Here is a 19533-nt window from a genome sequence, read left to right as displayed (position 1 = left end):
ACCAAAATCTTTACATACTTTGGGATTCACCTCATCAGACTGGCACTGTCCTTGGCATGATTTCGAATGAGACGTTTCTCTCTTTTCTCCCATATTCTCCTGTTACTCTTTCGCATTCATCGCTTGCACTCACTTTTTATGTTTGTGACCATGCTCTTCAAAAATAAATGATAATTGATGAGGCCGGACTGATGCCCATAAGCCGTGGCCACATAATGGAAACCGGGTGACCGTCATTGCGATTGGCACAGGCAAGTTGTATAAAATGCCAAAGCCTCTACACAGCACGGCTCTGTATGTGTTGTCAGGACTTGATGAATTGGATGAGACCAGTCAAGTAGAATATTTCGTTTTTCCCCCAAGGTGTGCGAAGCAATGGCCGACTCTCTTTTTCAGTCTTTGAATTGCGACGGATTTTCGAGCGGAAATCGTCTCTTGTGTTCTCTGACCCGCAACACGTCGCCTACCAGGTCACCCTGGAGTGACTGTTTAATTCGGTTTAGGAATTGTTCGAATTTGTTAGCGCGATTGTCTGGTCCACCGTTGTTAGTGAAGTCCCTTAATTATGGTTCTTTGATAGGTCTTATGACCAGATGCCGTTAGCAGTCAAGGTGAGCCAGTCTGGTTAGCCGTCCTTTTGCAGGTAATACGTTCGCCTTACCTTTCGCTAGGGGTTCATATCCAGAATTTGACCTTAAGATGAGAGTTTTCGGATGACTTGCTTTGTTTTCTGTGAAGTTATAGTGCCGACCGTTCCCTCCGTTTTCTGGACTGTCCCGTTAGCGCCAACGTAATGGGTTTTAAAGTTACTTCTCACTGTAAGTTGACTCCTGGACGATATATGTATTACTTTCTGTGCCATCCTTTGAACATGAAACGAACTGCTGTAAGCTCACTGCTAAACGGAACTAAAATAATTCTCCTGACGAAGCCTTCAAAACCACTGATGTCAATAATATCAGGGATACAGAGGAACCATTATCCGGTATCCTCCATCGAGAAGGTGCTCGACCGGTCGCAGTCAAGATGAACTCCAGAAAAGAAGTAAATCACCGAACCATCTTGTCACATGTTCAGATCTGTCTCCCACAAACTGTTGAGCGAATGTGTGATTTCGTCGGAATTTAACATACGTTAAGTCCTCAAAATTGACAATGCCGTTAGCAGACACCTGATACATCCTAAAGACCACATCAATCTATGTTATGTGCAAAGCCTGTTGTGGGGATTTTGTTTCTACCTACATAGGAGAGAGGAACTGGTAACTGGAACTGTGTTGCAAAAGATACGCTTTCCGTTCATTTCGTATGCAATTTAACGCAATTTTTACGGTCTGCCTGTGTCAATAGAAATGGCAGTCAGTCCGTATCCACTTTGTGGCCACGATCTATGGGCATCAATCCGGCCTCTGCTTTAACCCACAGAAGTGATTATCACACTTCTGCCATGCAAGCACCCATTTCTAGGTCGTCCGCACAATGGTAGTTACCAATCAGTCCCGGTTTCTCTGTGATTCAGTGGTTATTCTTCTCCTGACTAAGGTCATCCATGGTGATCGAAACGGCGACTTACGTAACACTTGATGTTATCTTTCCGCCGGTAAGCCACTCACACATTGTATTACTTTGTACTATAGAACGAACTGCATACAGTACAATTGCCATGGCTGTTGGAGCTGGAAGCACTATTGCTGTCGCCAAGATGTCGACTAGCCTATTCGCTCAAATTTTCACATCGTGTTTGTAGTTGATTCATTTGTAGTTGCTTACGTGTGATGACTGAAATTCACACAGGCAGTTCGCCTTATGTGGCGTTGATGTACATTTAAGGGGGTTTCAAACGGTGTGTGGAACCGCCCCAACCGATGTTTCGCTATCCGTTGTTTTCATGCTTAGCTTTTTTGTAAATCCTTAATGCAAGTGCTTTCATTGAGTTTCTGGTAGCCAACACAGAGATCAAGGTACGAGTGGCTGACCGGAGAGGCTGCAGTCTCGAGTTCGCCCGCTGTTTTGTAAGTCTAGGCGACCTGTAGTTGCCTAGGCCCATTAGTCACACGCCATAGCCATGCAACCTGACATGAGTATGTATCTTGTTTCCCGGTAGAAAAAGCCGCATCTGTACGTTCGTGCGGGTGGGGGGGGGGTCGATATCGCTGAAATAATCAATGACTAGTTGTCCAGGTGTCTAGGCAACTTGGACTTGTTTTTCACAGCCGTTTAATGGTAGCGCACTTTCGATACCTAGCGGCTGTGAAATTCTTGATACACAAGGGCTGAGATACCGCCGGGTCAGTCAGAAAGTGGGTTTGAGTGATCAGAAATGGACGTGTCTACATTTCTGATCAGAAGCTCACATTGGTTCCTGCGGTACATCAAGCTCTGTTTTTTTTTCAACCAACGAAATTTGCATCCCCAAATGATTAACTTTAGGTGAACTGTATCGCGGAGTCAGATTTGAACATACCGTTCAGGCTAGCATGCCAGTTTTTCTACTCTTCCTCTTTTCAGCGCATTCCAGTTTTTGCACGAGGCGGCCGAGCGAGGGCATACTCAAGCTCGTGAATGGGTCGCTCTGGGAACTCTACTTGGATGGGGGTTCTTTCAATCCCAAATGATTAACTTTAGGTGAACTGTATCGCGGAGTCAGATTTGAACATACCGTTCAGGCTAGCATGCCAGTTTTTCTACTCTTCCTCTTTTCAGCGCATTCCAGTTTTTGCACGAGGCGGCCGAGCGAGGGCATACTCAAGCTCGTGAATGGGTCGCTCTGGGAACTCTACTTGGATGGGGGTTCTTTCAATCCCTGCCTCGCGCCCACGCCGATTTTACTCAGCTCGCGCAGGAAGGAAATCCGCGAGGACAATTTGGTTTAGGTTTGATGTACGCCTCTGGCTTGCTGGTCAATGCTAGTATTCCTCATGCGCTAATCTACCTGACGTTTGGTGCTCTCGGGGGCGATGATCTAGCCGAAATGGCACTGGTAAGTCAGTGATTAGTTAAGACACCTGTTCGCCTCAACAGATTTGCGGTTCTTTGAAATAAGTCTCCGGCTAACATTTTCACGTAATTCGACGTCGGAGTTGTTTTCATTCCACCATTTACACGTCCGACTTGTCTGTATTTGAATCAAACCGCGAGGCTGTGTGCTTACGTCTACCAGTTTTTGAGTTTGACGCACGAGAGGCAGCACACAAGGCTCCACATCATACCTCGTGCAAGACATTTGGTTCAGTTTAAGGATATGTTCGCTACAAATCTAAATATATAAAGTTACTATTTTTAACAGAGATTGACTGAAATATCTCAAAGCTTCTGTGTAATTGCTCTGGTGTAATACGATCCCGTATCTAGGCCATACATTTCTTCCACTCTTCTCATTTCTGAGCGTATACTACAGCATAAAAATGTATTTGACTCCGTGCTAGGGACAGTTGGCATGAGTTGATCCACCATTCTGGGCTTTAGAAGACCACAAGTTTTCCATGAATTGGGTAGTCGACCCAACAGGTGCACCACTTCCTTTTGTCTATCTTTGTCGAGCATCTCTACTTTCGTTTTATCTAGGCTTACCGCTATTGGACTGGAACTGGCTTGGAAGAGAGCTGCGAGTCCGCACTAACCTACTACTACCGTGTGGCGAAAAAAGTTTCCGCACAGGTTTCCCAGCGTGCTGAGACCAGCGGTTCCACTCTGTTTGGTCCAATTGTTCGACGTGCCCGACTGTTAGATGAAGCCGACGCGAACACCGGACTGCTCAATATGTTGTTTGGATTCGGAGCTGGAAATGGTGATCAAGCTCTTGGAGGGTTGGCAATCAATGAAGATTTGTTTCAGTACTATCAATTTCTGGCCGATAAGAAGAATCTAAGCGCACAGGTTGGCTTGGGTCAATTTTACTATTACGGACGGCATGGTGTAGAGAAGAACTTGGAAAAAGCCTTCTACTACTTCAAGCTAGCTTCTGAGGCTGGAAGTTCCCTAGCCAAGGCTTACCTTGGTGAGGTGAGCTATATTTCCGTACATTCATTAAGAGACTTTGGTGTGACTGGACAGTTCTGTAGTGTTTCGTATGACATTTAGGTTCAATGTGTAGCATGTAATAACACAGAGTTACCACCAGCGTAAATTGACATTACAAGGTGTTTTTGATGTGTGTCAATTGTGTTGTTGTGGACTCAGCCGATTTTTGGTTAGTGGGAGGTATCAATGTCTTCCGTTCGGTGACCATCAGTGTTCTGTCCCTACACAAGACCACTGAGCTGTGGTGATATATCCTTGCCATTGATTGACTGCAGCAGGTTCCCGTATTTCCTTCTTGTATTTTGTAGATGTACATGAGTGGGACGGATACATTGCCGGCTGACCCGGAGAAGGGACTGAAGTACCTTCGACAGTCAGCCGAAGATGACAATCCGATTGGTCAGACCGGTTTAGCAATGGCTTACTTGCATGGGAAAGCTGGTCTATCTCCAAACCCTTTAAAAGCCATGGAATTACTATTTAAGGCAGCAGATCAAGGTTGGGCGGACGCCCAATTGACTCTGGGACGCATGTTCATGGGTACGTTTGACTTCTATGCAATGTGTTTACAGTTTTAAGGTTTCGTTGGCCTAAATTCAAATGTTTCATCCTTTGTAGGACATCGGGACTAATCTCCCGCCCAATAAAATCGCAGCAAAATGTTTGTTTTCCTTTTCATTCCTCATGGTGAAATGTCCGACGACAAATTTCTTGGGCAAAATGCCCTTGTTGGAACATATATCCATCAATTTATGACCAATTTTGAGAGTTAGATGAAGACTATTCCCACATTCGACTTATAACCGGTCGTGGGCTTCGGAAGAGTTGTCAGAAACTTTGTGAATAGTTTTCTCTATGAAAATATGCTGCAATTTTTAGAATATCGTACCAACTGGAAAATGAGGCGGCCTTTGTGCGGTACATTCACTGAAGAATATCCTAAACGAGAGATTCAGTTGACTCTCCCGTGAAAACTAAATTGATATACAAATGAGTGCATTTGTCAAAATCGGCTCAATCTGGGTTCAAGTAGAACATAAGGTTGACGGAAACTTGGGAACTGCGCGTACCTGATTAGCCCCAAGAAGGGGTAAACGGGTAGTGGGCTGTCGAACAGTTTTCAGCAACCTTGTGAGTAGTCTCCTTTCCCTTATTGTTCGCTTGGTACGGCGTCAACGGGCTTCAACAAATAAATGTACCAACAGAAGAATGGCGTCGCGACTGGATTCCGGTTCGGTCCCCTCATCGCACATTTCTTCAAGTGCAGTTGAAACTTGGCCGTTCATTAATTGAACGGTCCCCACTTTTATCGATACGTAGACGATATCCTCGTGATTGCAGAAGGTAATACTAACTCGAGACCTCCCGTGAGGCCTTTTTGGTAACTTGAATAGAAGTAAATTTCCTCTGTGTTTATATCGGTAGGAAAACGGACGAAAGTATCCAGCGCAAAATATACAGAAAACAAACCTGGGCAGAACAGTACATTCGCTTTAATTGTTTTGTTCAACTCCAACAGAAACCAACCAGCCAATGAAGTTTGCGTTAATGGGCGACTCGTTCGAATGAGGTCGAGGTAGCTCAATGCTTAAGGCGTGAACTTTCTGACTGAAAGGTCCCTGAGTTTGAACCCAATCCCGGCACCTGGACTTCTCCTCTCTAAGCTTGGGCGACCTGACAGTGTCTGAGTCCCTGTGCTCCGTCAGCCCTCATGCATGGCAACCACACACTGAAAAAAGTTTTACACCTGGACAATTATATTGTTATTATTGTTACCATAATATTGTGATCTGAACCCCAGCTGTACCTCTAAAATTAATGCGATGTCTGACTGACTGGACCGTGAAGATACATCTCGATGAATGTTTACAAAACCAAATAAAATCTATGGCGCAAGTCTTACCGTTTGTGGCTGTGCAATGTTTCCTTATTGAAACTCTACGGCCCGTGAAATCAGGACTGAAGGCGCTTTCTGAACCTTCCAACTAAAACGACTTGTCTAGGTGGCAACTTTCCTACTGGAAGACAAACTAACCAGATTCTGTGTACTCATTTGTATGCTTGTCTCGAGCACCGTATAAACAATGAGACATTCGTCTAGAATAACCCGTGAACACAACCATATCTCACTGGGTCATGAATCAAAGAATCCCAGATGTGGCGCTCAGCACACTTGGTCGAGGCGAACCACCATACGAATCTTGAACTTGTGTTGACCCACAATCAATTCAGCCACACTCACGAATTTGGCAGTAAGATGACCCGTTTCACTGAGTTGCCTCTCTGGCTTCATTGTCCCACTTTAACTCCACTTATTCGTGAATGTTTTTGGGTAACTTGTGGTGCACTTGACTACTGATGTATTTATCACAGAAAACCATCTTTGTTCTGGTGTCTTTCGTCGCGTTTGTGTTCACATGGAAAGTGTTTAAAAAACAGTCGATTCCAAGAGCCACTTAGGTTGTTGATTACAGCTATTTAAACTTTGGTGTGTCCGTCAATTCTCTTCGTCCTTCATATTCCCTGATTCCTTTCAGGTACACTCGGTGCCAAGGCTGATTACAAATTAGCCGTCAAATATTTCACGATGGCTTCACAACAGGGAAATGTACTGGCCTTCTTTTACCTCGGTGAAATGCATGCCACGGGTCTGGGAGTGTTGCGGTCATGCACAACCGCTGCTGAGGTTCGTCCGACAGGTTTCCTGTGTAGCTTTTTTATTTTATGTGATTATAAAGTTGTGGAAGGGAATTCCAGTAAATCCGATAGTTAAAGAGAAACCGTGAACCGCTGCCTACATTCCTTTTTTGACCATTGCAACTGTTTGATTGGTTTGTAATTTGTGCCCTACTAAAGTTATTCGATATGGCGTATCTGAGAAAGTATAGATGTGAATTCGACATTAATACATTATGTTTAACTCCACAGTCCGTTTGGACACTGTGTTTACAAGCTTTTGGCAGATAGATCTCTAGTAGCATGCACTTTCAACATAACTGTACTGTAACTGGCGTCTTTTGAGTCTGCCTGAGTCATAACCATGTCACTTGAAAGACCCATCCGCACAATGTTTACGATTCAATCGTAAACGTCGCATTTCCAATTTAACCTCACTGGATTTCGGTGGGTTTAGCTGACAGGCATACAGGCCTAGTAAGGGAAACTGGGACGGAGAACTCTCCGTTGCATGGGTCTTCCGTAGCTTGTCAAGCGGATGTTCAAATCACTATGTGAACCACGGCAATGTGTACACGCATTAGCCAGGGTGCTTATATCTGTCCTTGTCATCATTAGGGCCTTAGTTTATCTAGGCTCGCACAGCTGTTCTTATCAAATTTGTCCTTAGCCACTCGTAGTCTATTCGACATTCGTTTTATATCTCTACTTTGTTCGTTCAGGCCAGTTCGTTATCGATTATTTCCTTTTTTATTTTTATTCATTCGCTTCAGCTTTTTAAAAACGTGGCTGAACGTGGTCGCTGGTCCAAATGGTTTATGTATGCACATTCTGCCTATCGGGCGCGACGGTACGATGAGGCTTTCGTTACCTACCAGCTTTTGGCAGAGCTCGGCTATGAGGTGGCACAGAGCAACGTGGCTTTCATGTTGGAAGAAGGTAAGTAAAAGGATGAGGTATATTGTTTGACATGAGTAAAATACAAAGCAGCAATAGCCGACGAGTGCGTAGATTTTGTTTGTGGTCTCTGCTTTTAAACTGAGGAGCCGTTCTCAAAAGTGTATCCTCCTGTTTCCAACCGCAAAATGGGCCTTCCATGTCGCTTTGAGACTTCTGTCCCTGGGAGGCGCTGCTTCCATCGTCATCATCGACAACATGACATTAGCCTTATTGTGAAGGAACACTGTCATATAGTGCCAGTTCTGTTCCATAAGTAAAGTGGTTGATTTTCGCCAAGTAGAAGCGTTGTTGATTTTCTGCTATTCGAGATGTGTAGGCGTTCATTTTGTCTCGGTATTCGGCCTTCCTTTGAGCACGTCAGTCGAGCAGTACGTTGTTATGTGAGGTGTCTAATGCTCTAGAGTGGACTTTGAACATTGACGATGTCGTTTTTTTTTTCAAATAAAAAGTATTATGAACCAGCTTTCCATCAACCATCTTCATTATGTTAATCACGCCGCACGTACTCCGCATCACACTTGCCACAAAGAATGCATTCATCGCAACCACTTTCTCGCCGTTTCGGACCTAAATACCCCGTTGAATCAATCAATATTGTTACTTTCCTCGATCCGATAAACTGGTCCTAGGATTTTGTCGAACACGTCGGCTTTCTACTGTTCTTGAAGTTGAATAAATGGATACTCCGTGTGTATGCGAGACTCAGGCAAGCCTCGAGTGCATCCCTCTTCTACGGTATTTTTTATTGCCTGTGCAGCACAAAGACTGCTTTCATGTTTCGCTTAGGAATTCATGCAAAATATCGAAGCATTGTTCCTATTTGTTCGTGCAGCAACACTGATCGGTGACCGCCCGCAGGCCACTACCGATTTCTCTTTCGGGCTTATTAGGCAAGTCAAGTCCCCGGATTTGGGGCGTTCGCTTTATCCTAATTGGACCCTATCTCCACAGACTTTAACTAAATCACTGTTTCGCACGTGCTATCCAAGTAAACGTGAGATTCAGAGAACACTATTTTTGAATGCCTGTGAATTTTCATTAATGATACCGTTTGGTCTGAAGGTGGTTTTTCCGCTTTTTCTAATCACCTCCGTCCGCTCGGAAAGTGGGAAAAAAGCTTCTCAACTCACCCCAGTAACGTAAAGATGAAACTAGTTTACCATGTAGGTTTCTGTATTTCACTTCACCTGTTTTCTGTGATTGCCTTTGTTGTATCAGGAAAAATCACTGTGGTTGATAAGGAAGAGTTCCAATCACGGGCGATTGTTCAGTGGCGACGTTCAGCTTTGCAAGGTAAGACATTTCATCTGGGACCATCAGTTGTGCTTTTTAACTACCCCCAGCGGTCTAAGTTCGAACTATCTGTTAGACCGTATTAAAGTATACGAACAATTACCTCATCGCTTTTAATCTCGATGAAAACTTGCTTTAAATGCAGTACTTATGGCTTACTTTGATTTGGCATCCAACTGATTAGCAATATCGAACGCACACAGCCTTCAACCGGTACCACCATCCATAATCAAAACCATGACCACTACATATTATTCCTGTGATGAGATGGCCCAAGTGGTTGGAGCACGAATTTACTGACCGGAAGGTCTGTGGTTCGAACCCGACCTCTGCCTCTCGACTTCCCATGTCTAGGCTTGGGCAATCTTGCAGTATCCCAGCCCTCGTGCAACCTTCGGGTGGCATGGCACCGGAAGATTGCTACAGCTGAACGATTTTTTTTTACATATTATAATCTTCGAATATGCTTCCGCCATTTCACCAATGCGATGACTTCTGTCTCTCCAACATTGACAGGTGTGGCCAGTTCGCGTGTCAAACTGGGTGACTATTACTACTACGGATGGGGTACTGAGGTGGATTATATGAAGGCTGTCCAGCACTATCGGATCGCTTCAGAGCTGCATCAAAATTCTCAGGCCATGTTCAACTTAGCCTATATGCATGAACAAGGACTGGGTTTGAAACGGGTGAGTTCGATCACTGTTTTACCAAAGTTTGTGGTCTGGTCTCTCTAACGTAAGTATTTTATCCAACGTAAGTAATCACGTGGTCTTTGATCTAGAGTTTCTGCTGTTAGCATACTTTGCTCCATAGAAGAGTAGGTCCCAACTCTTAAAATGTAGAATCGAGCTACCCTGTAAGACATAGCTACTTTAGGCTTTATTAATATTCAATCTAGTCGGTTCAGTCACACTCACCAAGGATTTTACCTATCTTTCCCAAGGATATTCATCTGGCAAAACGTTATTATGATTTGGCGACGGAGGCCTCGTTGGACGCTAAAGTTCCGGTCGCATTGGCCTTGCTGAAGTTATCAGTCTCATTTTGGTCCGAGTATTTGCGTGCATCAACTTTGGTAAGTATGATGAGGCTTGTCATCAAACTATATCAATGCAGTGTTTTCTTGGGTGAGAAATCTCTGATTGCGCTCAGTGGGAGATCGCAAAGGTTACATGCGGTCCCCGTTTTGGAGTCACAGAAAACCATGTTGGATATGAACGCACGAGTTCTGTCACTCAGTCATACATCTTAGCTAGTTTTGAATAATTCTATACTAGCTTATCTGTAGTTATTCATTCATTTCATGTCGAGATGGCTCGGTAGTTAAGGCGCGAAATTGTTGACCGTATGGTTCGTGGTTTGAACCCAACCTTGACATCTTGACTGTTCTTTTGGCTTGGACAGTTTGGTGGCACCTTATCCCTGGTGCTTCCTTTCGGATGGCATGGCAACCATGTACCGGAAGTGTGTTACAGCTGAACGCCTCTTCATTTTCGGGTAGCAGTTTCAGTGCGGCCTCAAATTGTCCTGGCACTTGTGTGATTCCCGTTTTACCGGTACTTGCTCCGTCATAGTAGGAATTTACAACTGACATTCCTACTTTTTATCCTGGGCCTCGGCAGGCATTCTGTGCTTTCCAGCCAGCCAGTTTTCAGCGGTGACGACACCTAAGAGTGATTAAAACCTATCCAATACCAGTCTGAATGATGCGTGTTCTTGGGTTACGATACTGCACCTTACAGCAGATTATGATGATGGTTACACCTTCTGGCTCGAAAGTATGGGCAGAGTGCTTATCAAAGCATGCAACAGTTGTCCTTCTCATCTCGATCCACTGCCCTTCAATTCTAGCAACCCAAACGATGGTTCCAGAAGTACTGTTTTAGCCGAAGAGTTTCCAGCAACTTTGTGAGTGGTTTTCTCCATGAAAAAAGCCTGTTCTTAATTTAACAACTGGTCCAGTTTTCCAGTCTGATTTCAACATGCCGTAGGTGACTACGGACAGAAAATTACATAATCCGAGAATTCACCCGCAACTATGGTGATATCTCTTGTTTATTAGCAAAATATACGTGGACATTTTCATAAAGCAAACTGCTCACAAGGTTGCTGAAAACTTCGACAGCCCAAGTCCGGTTTCGGCTTTCTTGGAGTTCATCAGGCAGGCGCAGTCCCCGAGTTTCCGTCAACCTTGTGTTCTACATGGACATTATTCAGGACTTTTTAGCCGCAGGACTGCCTTACAGTGGACCCTCCAAAGGATGGTAACCTTCAGAATATAAATAATTCCGATCGTTTCCTCAAGTCTTTACTATTGTTAGAATTGTCTACAGATGTGCACTCATAGCCAAAGTTCCGGTGACTACAAATCTTATGTCTAGATTTCAGTTTTTAGCGTGGTTGCGCAACAAGATGGTCGCTTGGTTTGGTAGGTAACAAGGACTTATGACCCTGAATGCCTATCAAGCGTATTACACAAAAGCAAAGGCATGGGACCGGACACCAGCTGCCTTTTTGCGCAAACTACATAAGCCTTTTGCGAGATCATCTCTGGTATGACCAGGTGGTCAAAATACAATGCGGCGATTTCGGGAAAGCTTGCGAAATCGGTGGTAGTAAAGAGATGACCGAATTATAAAGCGGAGAATAGTCTAGCATCGTGTTCGTCGTGTAAGCCCGGTCGCATTTTCAGCTGCCGTCTCTTGGAACCCCGAGACAACAGACGCCACTGGCTAGTCGTAATCTTAACAGACACGGTTCAGTCACACAGCCAATGACGATCCGACCTCAGTCATAGCCCACAAGGTAACCCGTAATTCAGGTAGTTTGACTTCAACCGCCTTATTAGGTCATCATCTGCAATGTGTGGCTGTTTCTGTCGGAGCGGGAATCACTGTGTTTTGATACGCAGTTTATATCTGGAAGAGTGATTGGTTCGCTGAGTTTGGTTGCAGTTAAATTCACTTCTTTGGCGGGTTTAACTGCAATTTGTAATCAGTAGGCTTTAGAACTTTTTTTCCAGTTATGACATTAAAATATAGTCATTTACTGAACAAACTCCCTCCTCCATTGGTTTGCATTAGTTTTTACTTCGGTTTAACCCGTAGCTGCAACAGCCCCTATGGGGTATCTTTTCGCAACGCCGCGGGTTATTCTGGCAGTATAACAATGAAGCTGACTTCTTTACACAACTCATTGAAGTCAATGGACTTTCTCCTCTTTGTTATTCGGGTCGCGAATGAGGTATTACCTACTGCATCATATATGGGACTTCCAGGGATAGTTTTTCCAGAAACCACCCACTGATTATGGCTGGTTATGGTGGGATGAAACCGCATGGGGAAACTGTTCCATTCACCACCATGTTTGTAACGTATGGTCCACGTGAACTTATTGATTTTCACACTGATTCAAATCATTTCGTTTTTGGCCTACTCGTGTTGCGCGTCGATCTGTCTGACCACCGATGCCTGTCGAATTTTCGTGTTGTAGGGCAAGTATTTTGGACGCATATTTGGTATGGCCGTCGAATCGAGCGGACCCTCTCAACAGCAGCAGCAGCCAGTTATTGGTACCACACCAGGCGCACTCACAACAATGGATTGGGATTATTACGCCATACCAATCCTTGCAGGAGCGTTGCTTGCCCTAATTGTCTATTTGTGGCACGAACGCAGACGGTGAATCTCCATTATTTGTGCGCAATACTGTCCAGGTCAAACTGTAGGTGTGGATGATTCTCCGTTGTGTTCCCCCCTCCCAGTCTTCATTGGGTCCTGGTGACTGTGATCTGCGTCTCAACTTTGTACCAAACCTCTTTTGTACAACAATTCTGCGTTTGTGGGATGCTGCGTCATCCCATCTCGTTGCACATGAGTTATTTTTTCTCGCGCTGTTTTTTGTGTGTGCGGTGAAAATCGGACGCAATGCAAAACAGGTACTTCTTGTCTTTCTTGTTTAAATTATTTTTTTCACTGGTTTCGGGGTTTGCAGCCTGTTGGGTCGTAATCTGCGCTCCAATGTTTGGAGTGTATGCTCACCGATCTGGCTAACTGAACCTTTCACCCAACGTGTGTGTAGACTAATTGGCTGGCGCAGGATAACGTGAGCTGCGGTGATTCTGTCTTGTGAAACATAACCGTATCTGTCTTCTGTGATAAGTTGTTGGTGACTCACTGTTCATCGTACAGACATTAGTAGCGACTACTCTTTATCAGAGATGACCAAGGGTTTCGGAGTTGCGTACGCTACCTCTACATGCCCTGTGTTTCCCTTAATAATCATTATTGTAGTTCAGAGGTCTTGTATGTTCCCATCATGCTTCTTGGTTTAGGCTACCTGGGGATTTAGATCAATGGGCGTTGAACGCATGTTGATGTACATCAAACAGATCGTTAGGTGGGTTCAACTAAAGCTTGAGATGCTTAATATGCGAACTTACTGACCCGAAAATCCGCTCTTGCTTAAGCTTGGCCAACCTCGCGGTATCTCTCCTTGCTTCCTTTCGGATCGTGTGGCAGCTATGTACCGAAACGGTGTTACAGCTGAATGCTTATTATTATTATATTATCAACCAAAGCTGGTGGACATTCGAACGGTTCCATGACAGGTTGAACACACTGGCTGACTGAAACTGGAACGCTCGAGTGGTTGAACGATATGGCAGTAAAATGCTTGCCCCATTCAAACATTATTTGCCCGTTCTGCCTGGCAGCGAAACACGATGCCAGTTAGTGCAGTCGGGTTGTTGGCGGTTGCCAAAATCAACTCGTGGTTGCTCAAAACTGGGAAGCCCAAAACTGATAATACACTTTAGCTTGTATGGTGGCAGTACTGACCATAATTTTGTTGCCGGTGCCATTTATAAGCAGTTTAAACAGGGCACGTCCATTTTTTCATGTGAGCCTGTACAGGTTAATATAATACTTTGTGGGTGTGCTACTGAGTAGAACACAAGGAGGGCTGGTATAACGAAGAGTTTTCCGCAAACCAAATTGGACTGGTCGGTATGCACATTTTCCGGCTTCGTGCCACTGAAGTCTGGTGCAATGTCTGGCTGATCCCTTAATATTCGTCCAGCTATATTAGTCGAACAAGCTAGAGTGGGGAAGTTCCAGAAAGAAAAGCGTCATACGATTAGTCTCATTTTAAAACATACTGACCCGCAAATCAGTCTGAACAAGGCACTAAGAACAACTCTCCATTCACTCCTTACCATCTCGTCTGTTGCGACACGTTTAAGCGGAAACAAATTGCGGAGCTAGTTGCAGCATGTATATGGAACTAAACTGGAACGGGACCGATCAATGAAAACAAGGTTGTCAGGTATTTCTGAGCGCGCAGAACGGGCCTGTTTCCATCAATCAATATTGCCTAGAGCATCTTCAGTCTATGTGGGCAACTGCTATGTGCTGACTCAGAAGGAGGATCAAGGTTCAGCACTGTCCTGTCTCCACTCGATGACTATATTTTTGACTGCTTCCAAATTAAATCAGGATTAACTTATACGATACAAATTCGTTTGTGCATGTGCTCTCTTGCGTTCCTAGCCTCCGGGGAGTTCTAATAATGTACGAATCCCCACCACTGCAGTTGGATTCGTAGGTGCAATGACTAGTTGACAAAAGTGATGGAATTTCGGTCCGTGCAGGGCCACTTTACATCTCTTTAAGTCGACTGAGAACAGGGTCAATGAAAGGGATCCCTAGGTGGGTCCACTTCGGTACTGTGTTTTTCTTCTGTATTGCTCACCCTAAAATGGTCAGGATGGCTTTTTGACCGCAGCAGATGGCCAAAACTCCAAAAAGAAATTTTGTTTTCTACCTCAGAACCATAGGTAAAAGAAATGCCTCTATGGAGTGTTAGAAAGTATGCTTCATCGGTCTGGGCAACCGGGAAGTGTCATTTGCACACAGTTTTGCGTCCACCGGTGTCCCCACCCAACCCCTTCTTAACAAGCAAGCAAATGTTGCTGGGTCATTTGACTCAGTTTTCTGACCGAGGGGTCTTATGAACCCCACCGCCTTCTGACAATAAACTCGAGATCCTTTATACTTAGGAGCTTTTAACTTTCATACTCTATGTCGAATCTGCAGACGGGCAATGCTCACCGAGACCTTATACTCTTAAATTTGATGTATGCTGTCTCCGAAACAAGCATGCAAAACCTAAGCGTGGTTATGCATCTCAGAACGCGTAGAACGAACTCTACTTCTTCGCATTTGTCCCTCCATGTGTCCTGTGACCCAGAAGCGGTGACTCGTGAGGATAAATGACGTGCGGTTTTCAGTCTGCCCCGGAGTTGAACGCGCTTTGCCGGATCGGATACCAGTGAACAGTCATCTTTGCACCCTCCGGCTATCCAGTTTAATCAAGCTCAATGCCTCTCGACATAAAAAACGTTGCCTGTTTTTAGTGTCGGCTTATGCCCCAATGGATTGAAGCTCTGTTAGGCGGAATTCAGCGTATTAACCGCTTGCAGTTAGGCGCTGCTACATCCGAGAGGACTATCCCGCAAGCAACTGGCCATAAGATCGGGCCGCATACCGGTCCGGCACCAAGGTGAGCTTTGATTGGCCGGACGCCTGGACCCAACAGCCGGTCATGATCGCCGAATGCCGGTCACCAACGCTCATCCAGAAGGCTTCAGAATTTTCAAGACTTTTATTGGTGATTTTGTTGTTGATAGTGCTATATGACTGCTATGATATACGGAAACGCTGAGGTTCATGCGTGTGGTACCACTTTATTAAAACGTTCTGTTGATGTTGGTATTGTGTTGCAATTCTGGCTGCATCGAACGGTGAGTGTCATTGTGTGGCAGTTTAATAACTCACTAATCCATAATTACGGTGAAAGGCAGTTCCAGGCTGAACATCAAGAAATATATGTATTAATAAGCATCAGTACTCATACATGGTTGCCGAATAGGCACAGGCTTACAAAAGAAAACAAAACTTTCTTATTAGATGACTATGGCCTGAGCTTGGTTTCGGTATAATATATCAGGGCCAATTCGAAAGATATGGGCTGAATTCATACGTGTATCCACTGATCATGCCTTTTTCTTGTTATGCGCTGCGGCCAACATAAGTCCCGTATGGTTTCATACCCAGCAATACATGACAGAAAGGATGGTAATCCGAACCAACATATTTAGTTTCCACAAGTGCGTAAAATTAATCACAGGCATGTGACCATTCTTTTCCCAAGCATCTTCCGGTCCTCAAAAGATCCAATGATCACAGGCCTCTGGTTCCTGTAACATCAAATCTAATACCCTTTGGTTATGTCAACGTTCATGTGTTGTCGTCCTTAGACTTCCTTTTGTAAATGTAAGTGGGTATTCCCAATCTACCTGTGGATATATCTCAACTAATGTATCAGAATCAAAATGTTCTTGCCCACGTTTTGCAGCATCACTTTCTTTCCTCGGTATTCAAATGCATTTGAACTGTTGATATACTGAATGGATTTGGTGGTTTCCACCTTTACGACTCAATCCTGACACAGCGCCAGTAAAAATTTACACCCGCCACTACTTCGATAGGCTCAAATCAAACTACACTGATGACCCAACACCAATTCAGTTGAGTAAATGTTATAAATAGCTCTTCCTCATGCGCGCCCACCAACAAAATACAATTGGTGTAAGCTCGAATGACGGATAAGTACTTGCAACCCGATGGTTTAGCTCATTCAACGGACCTGTTGCCAGCAGCAATTCAGCTGGGTGTACCATGAGTCAGTTTTCTGAATTTGGCCAAATTTGGTCCACCATTTGTGATGGATCGTGTTGTTCCCCCAGTTGTACGACAGAATGAGCCCATCTCGCCGGAGACAATGTGTGCAATGATTAACATATTTGGATCTGTTTATTAGAGCTACCTATATTGCGATTTTTTCTTCAAAGAAGAGGAGAATAATTATCCATTGTATGATTTGTTTAATGGTTATCTCTGGGGCGTGGACGCGAAGAAAATTTCATACCTTACTGTGAAGCCATCACTGACAGCTGGCGTGTAAAGCGACTATCTTTGGGATCACTGTCACCTGATTTACCCACTTGGATGTTATCCATGGACGTGTGGGTATGCTATGTGTTTGCATTTCTCTGTTTCTGAGAAACATGAAGTTAGTAGGTGCTGACGTGCACTCAAAGAATTCGGAGCCCAAGTCGTGACGTCCTCAAGTGCAATTTCAAAAAATCTTAGTCAGAAGACTTATAGCCCTAAGATTCCCCAGATGGAAGGCGTACGGGCCAGAACAGTAAGATTTTTGTACTTATCAGATACTTCTAAACAATTAAGTCGTATTAGATTTCTTAACATTTTGGGCCAGACTTATTTTCCTTTGCTAGACTTGTACGGTGTTTTGCTAATATACAGGTCCCAGAGCACAGCAGTCATAGGTTGTGTGGAAATCTAATAAGCTCCATTCCAACTGAGCTCCCTGATAGTGTCTGTCCGCCCTATCCTTATTGGTCTATGTTTGTGATTCCACCACCACAAAGGCCAAAAAATAACGTTAGAAAACCCTATTAAATCTATATTTACTGAACTTGTCGCGATTTATTTGGGGTTAGTTCTCAGGCCACACGTGAATGCGGTCCTCTAAGTACACAAATGTAGATACCGATTTCCGGTTTGACTGGTGAGTGGTACCGAAGTACACTGATTTGACTACCGGATAGTGTCCGGCTGGGGCAAACTGGTTCGGTTTGAACGGTATTCAGTTTCCACCCTGTACTCTTTCTTTTAAGTGTTTCGTGAGGATCCAGTGTCGCACGACAACGTTCGCAAGCAAACTCATCAACCAACAATAACGCAACGAAATACATAATGTTACGTTCAAAACCTGATACAACCTTGTGGAACTGGATGGAGCATCCTCTATCTTGTTTATTTGGACGATCCAAACCGCCGAGGAGATTTTGTCCGCAAGCAGATCGCTAATTCATAATGACTCAGTGTCCTTTGTGGTTTTTTTCACTATCAGCACAGTTGAATTATCCTATTGGATTCTATTTGTCTATTTGTGCGCTTTGTAAAATTTTATCTGGCTCACTGATGGTAGACGTGGTTTAGACACACAACCATTAAACCACCACTACGCTCCCCAATAACGCACTGATGTCACCTCGACTGGTGATGAAACGTTTACAATCAAATTGCCCACCTCAGCGAACAAGCCAACGACCATCTACGCTACCTGCGCTACCAACATTTTCCTGTTTGGTGTCATCTGACAAAAATGCCCCTTCCTATAACCACGACCAGCGCTACGGTAGCAGTGACAGCATTAAATATGGCTTTGTGTAGGGTTGACAGTCTTTCGTAGAATGATGAGAATCGGCCTACTCTGCTCCAGATCAACTGGGTCACACAAGATTGCCCAAAAGAGGGACTAGGCTGTCGCGGGTCGTTTTGCGGAACATTTGCATCATTCAAGCATGGATTTCTTAGTCTGTTTAATCTTGATGAGAAATGGATGCCATACATGATAGATAACGTGGTTTCGAATAGTCATGGTACCAGAGATGCTCACCTCAGACAGATTCCAAGACGAAAAAACTTTAGTCCAGTGTTTTACTCTTTAAAGTAAAATGGTCAGACTAGTCAAATGAAACGGAAATTCTTAAAGCAAAACTTGAATAAGCCTTCCCGACTGAAGTTAGCTTGCCACGAGCTTCAATTCGGTGGAGTTGAATATTGACCCTAGGCAAACATGCAGAGATAGGAACTTACCACACATTCGAAGAACTTTCACCACAAATCAGTGCGTGACAGACACAATACATGTTTTTCTCACAGATCACTGGACTCGTAGCACACTCCTCGTTCCGTAGTACCGAGAACAGGATAAATAACATCCGCCTGCGTTTTGAAGCGCTTGTTTGCTCATCAAAAGCATGAGGTAACTTGGTTGTTACAAGAGTACAGAGACCTGATTTGTCACCATCTAATCGGTTTGTAATTGGGTTACCAAACTAGCAAGAATTACATTAACCGGAAACCTGCTTTTTAACCAAAGGTTTAAACGTGTTGGGTAAGTCCGTAGTTCATTCCAACAATGCATTCTGCCTGGCTATGCACATAGAGAGACAGATATCTTGTAGTTAGGTGAGATTTTATAAGACCCAGGGTTGAAATCAGGGGTTTATGTACCAAAACAACAGGTCGGAACAACTATTCTTTTGCAATTTGATGCCGCCAGTTTTGGGAGAATCAACAATTCCGACCCTTTTACTACTACGTAAGAGCAATACCAACGAATATTGGCTTCAGAGACATGTTGAAGAACAAAACAAAGTTTCACAGATTTATTGCATAGGTGAGTTGAGACAAGTTCATTCAGGACTGTCGTAACCTGAGTGGAATGAAATGTTCATCAATACTTGCCAGGCGGGGCTTTCGAAATCGGCGGAGTTTGGAGATAAAATCCATGTCTCCGGTAAACGAGAATGGACGAGTTGAACGGAAGAATAAACCTCTCTCAAGTGGCCATGATAAATCTTCCGGCACTGCCTCTGAATTCGATGGACGTTTTCTCGAGCTCTCCAGTTCATTCAAATCCAATAACC

At 44.2% G+C, this 19533-nt stretch overlaps 1 protein-coding gene across 1 annotated transcript in view; it reads left to right on the top strand.

The window, feature by feature from the left end:
- T265_05962 (hypothetical protein) overlaps positions 1 to 12891 on the top strand; it is a gene marked incomplete at both ends in the record, with an annotated part of 19393 nt that extends 6502 nt beyond the window's left edge. The window contains 9 exons of the mRNA XM_009171109.1: positions 2703 to 2979; positions 3564 to 4001; positions 4328 to 4559; positions 6557 to 6705; positions 7469 to 7634; positions 8874 to 8948; positions 9465 to 9637; positions 9895 to 10026; positions 12444 to 12891. Of these exons, the coding sequence (XP_009169373.1) occupies positions 2703 to 2979; positions 3564 to 4001; positions 4328 to 4559; positions 6557 to 6705; positions 7469 to 7634; positions 8874 to 8948; positions 9465 to 9637; positions 9895 to 10026; positions 12444 to 12635 (1834 nt within the window). The remainder of the gene's footprint in view (positions 1 to 2702; positions 2980 to 3563; positions 4002 to 4327; positions 4560 to 6556; positions 6706 to 7468; positions 7635 to 8873; positions 8949 to 9464; positions 9638 to 9894; positions 10027 to 12443) is intronic.
- Between the last annotated feature and the right edge of the window lie 6642 nt (positions 12892 to 19533).

Source organism: Opisthorchis viverrini (assembly GCF_000715545.1).
Source record: "Opisthorchis viverrini unplaced genomic scaffold opera_v5_118, whole genome shotgun sequence".
Taxonomy (NCBI): Eukaryota; Metazoa; Platyhelminthes; class Trematoda; order Opisthorchiida; family Opisthorchiidae; genus Opisthorchis; species Opisthorchis viverrini.
The sequence above is the reverse complement of the archived record's forward strand: the minus strand, read 5'-3'. Positions and strand labels throughout refer to the sequence as shown.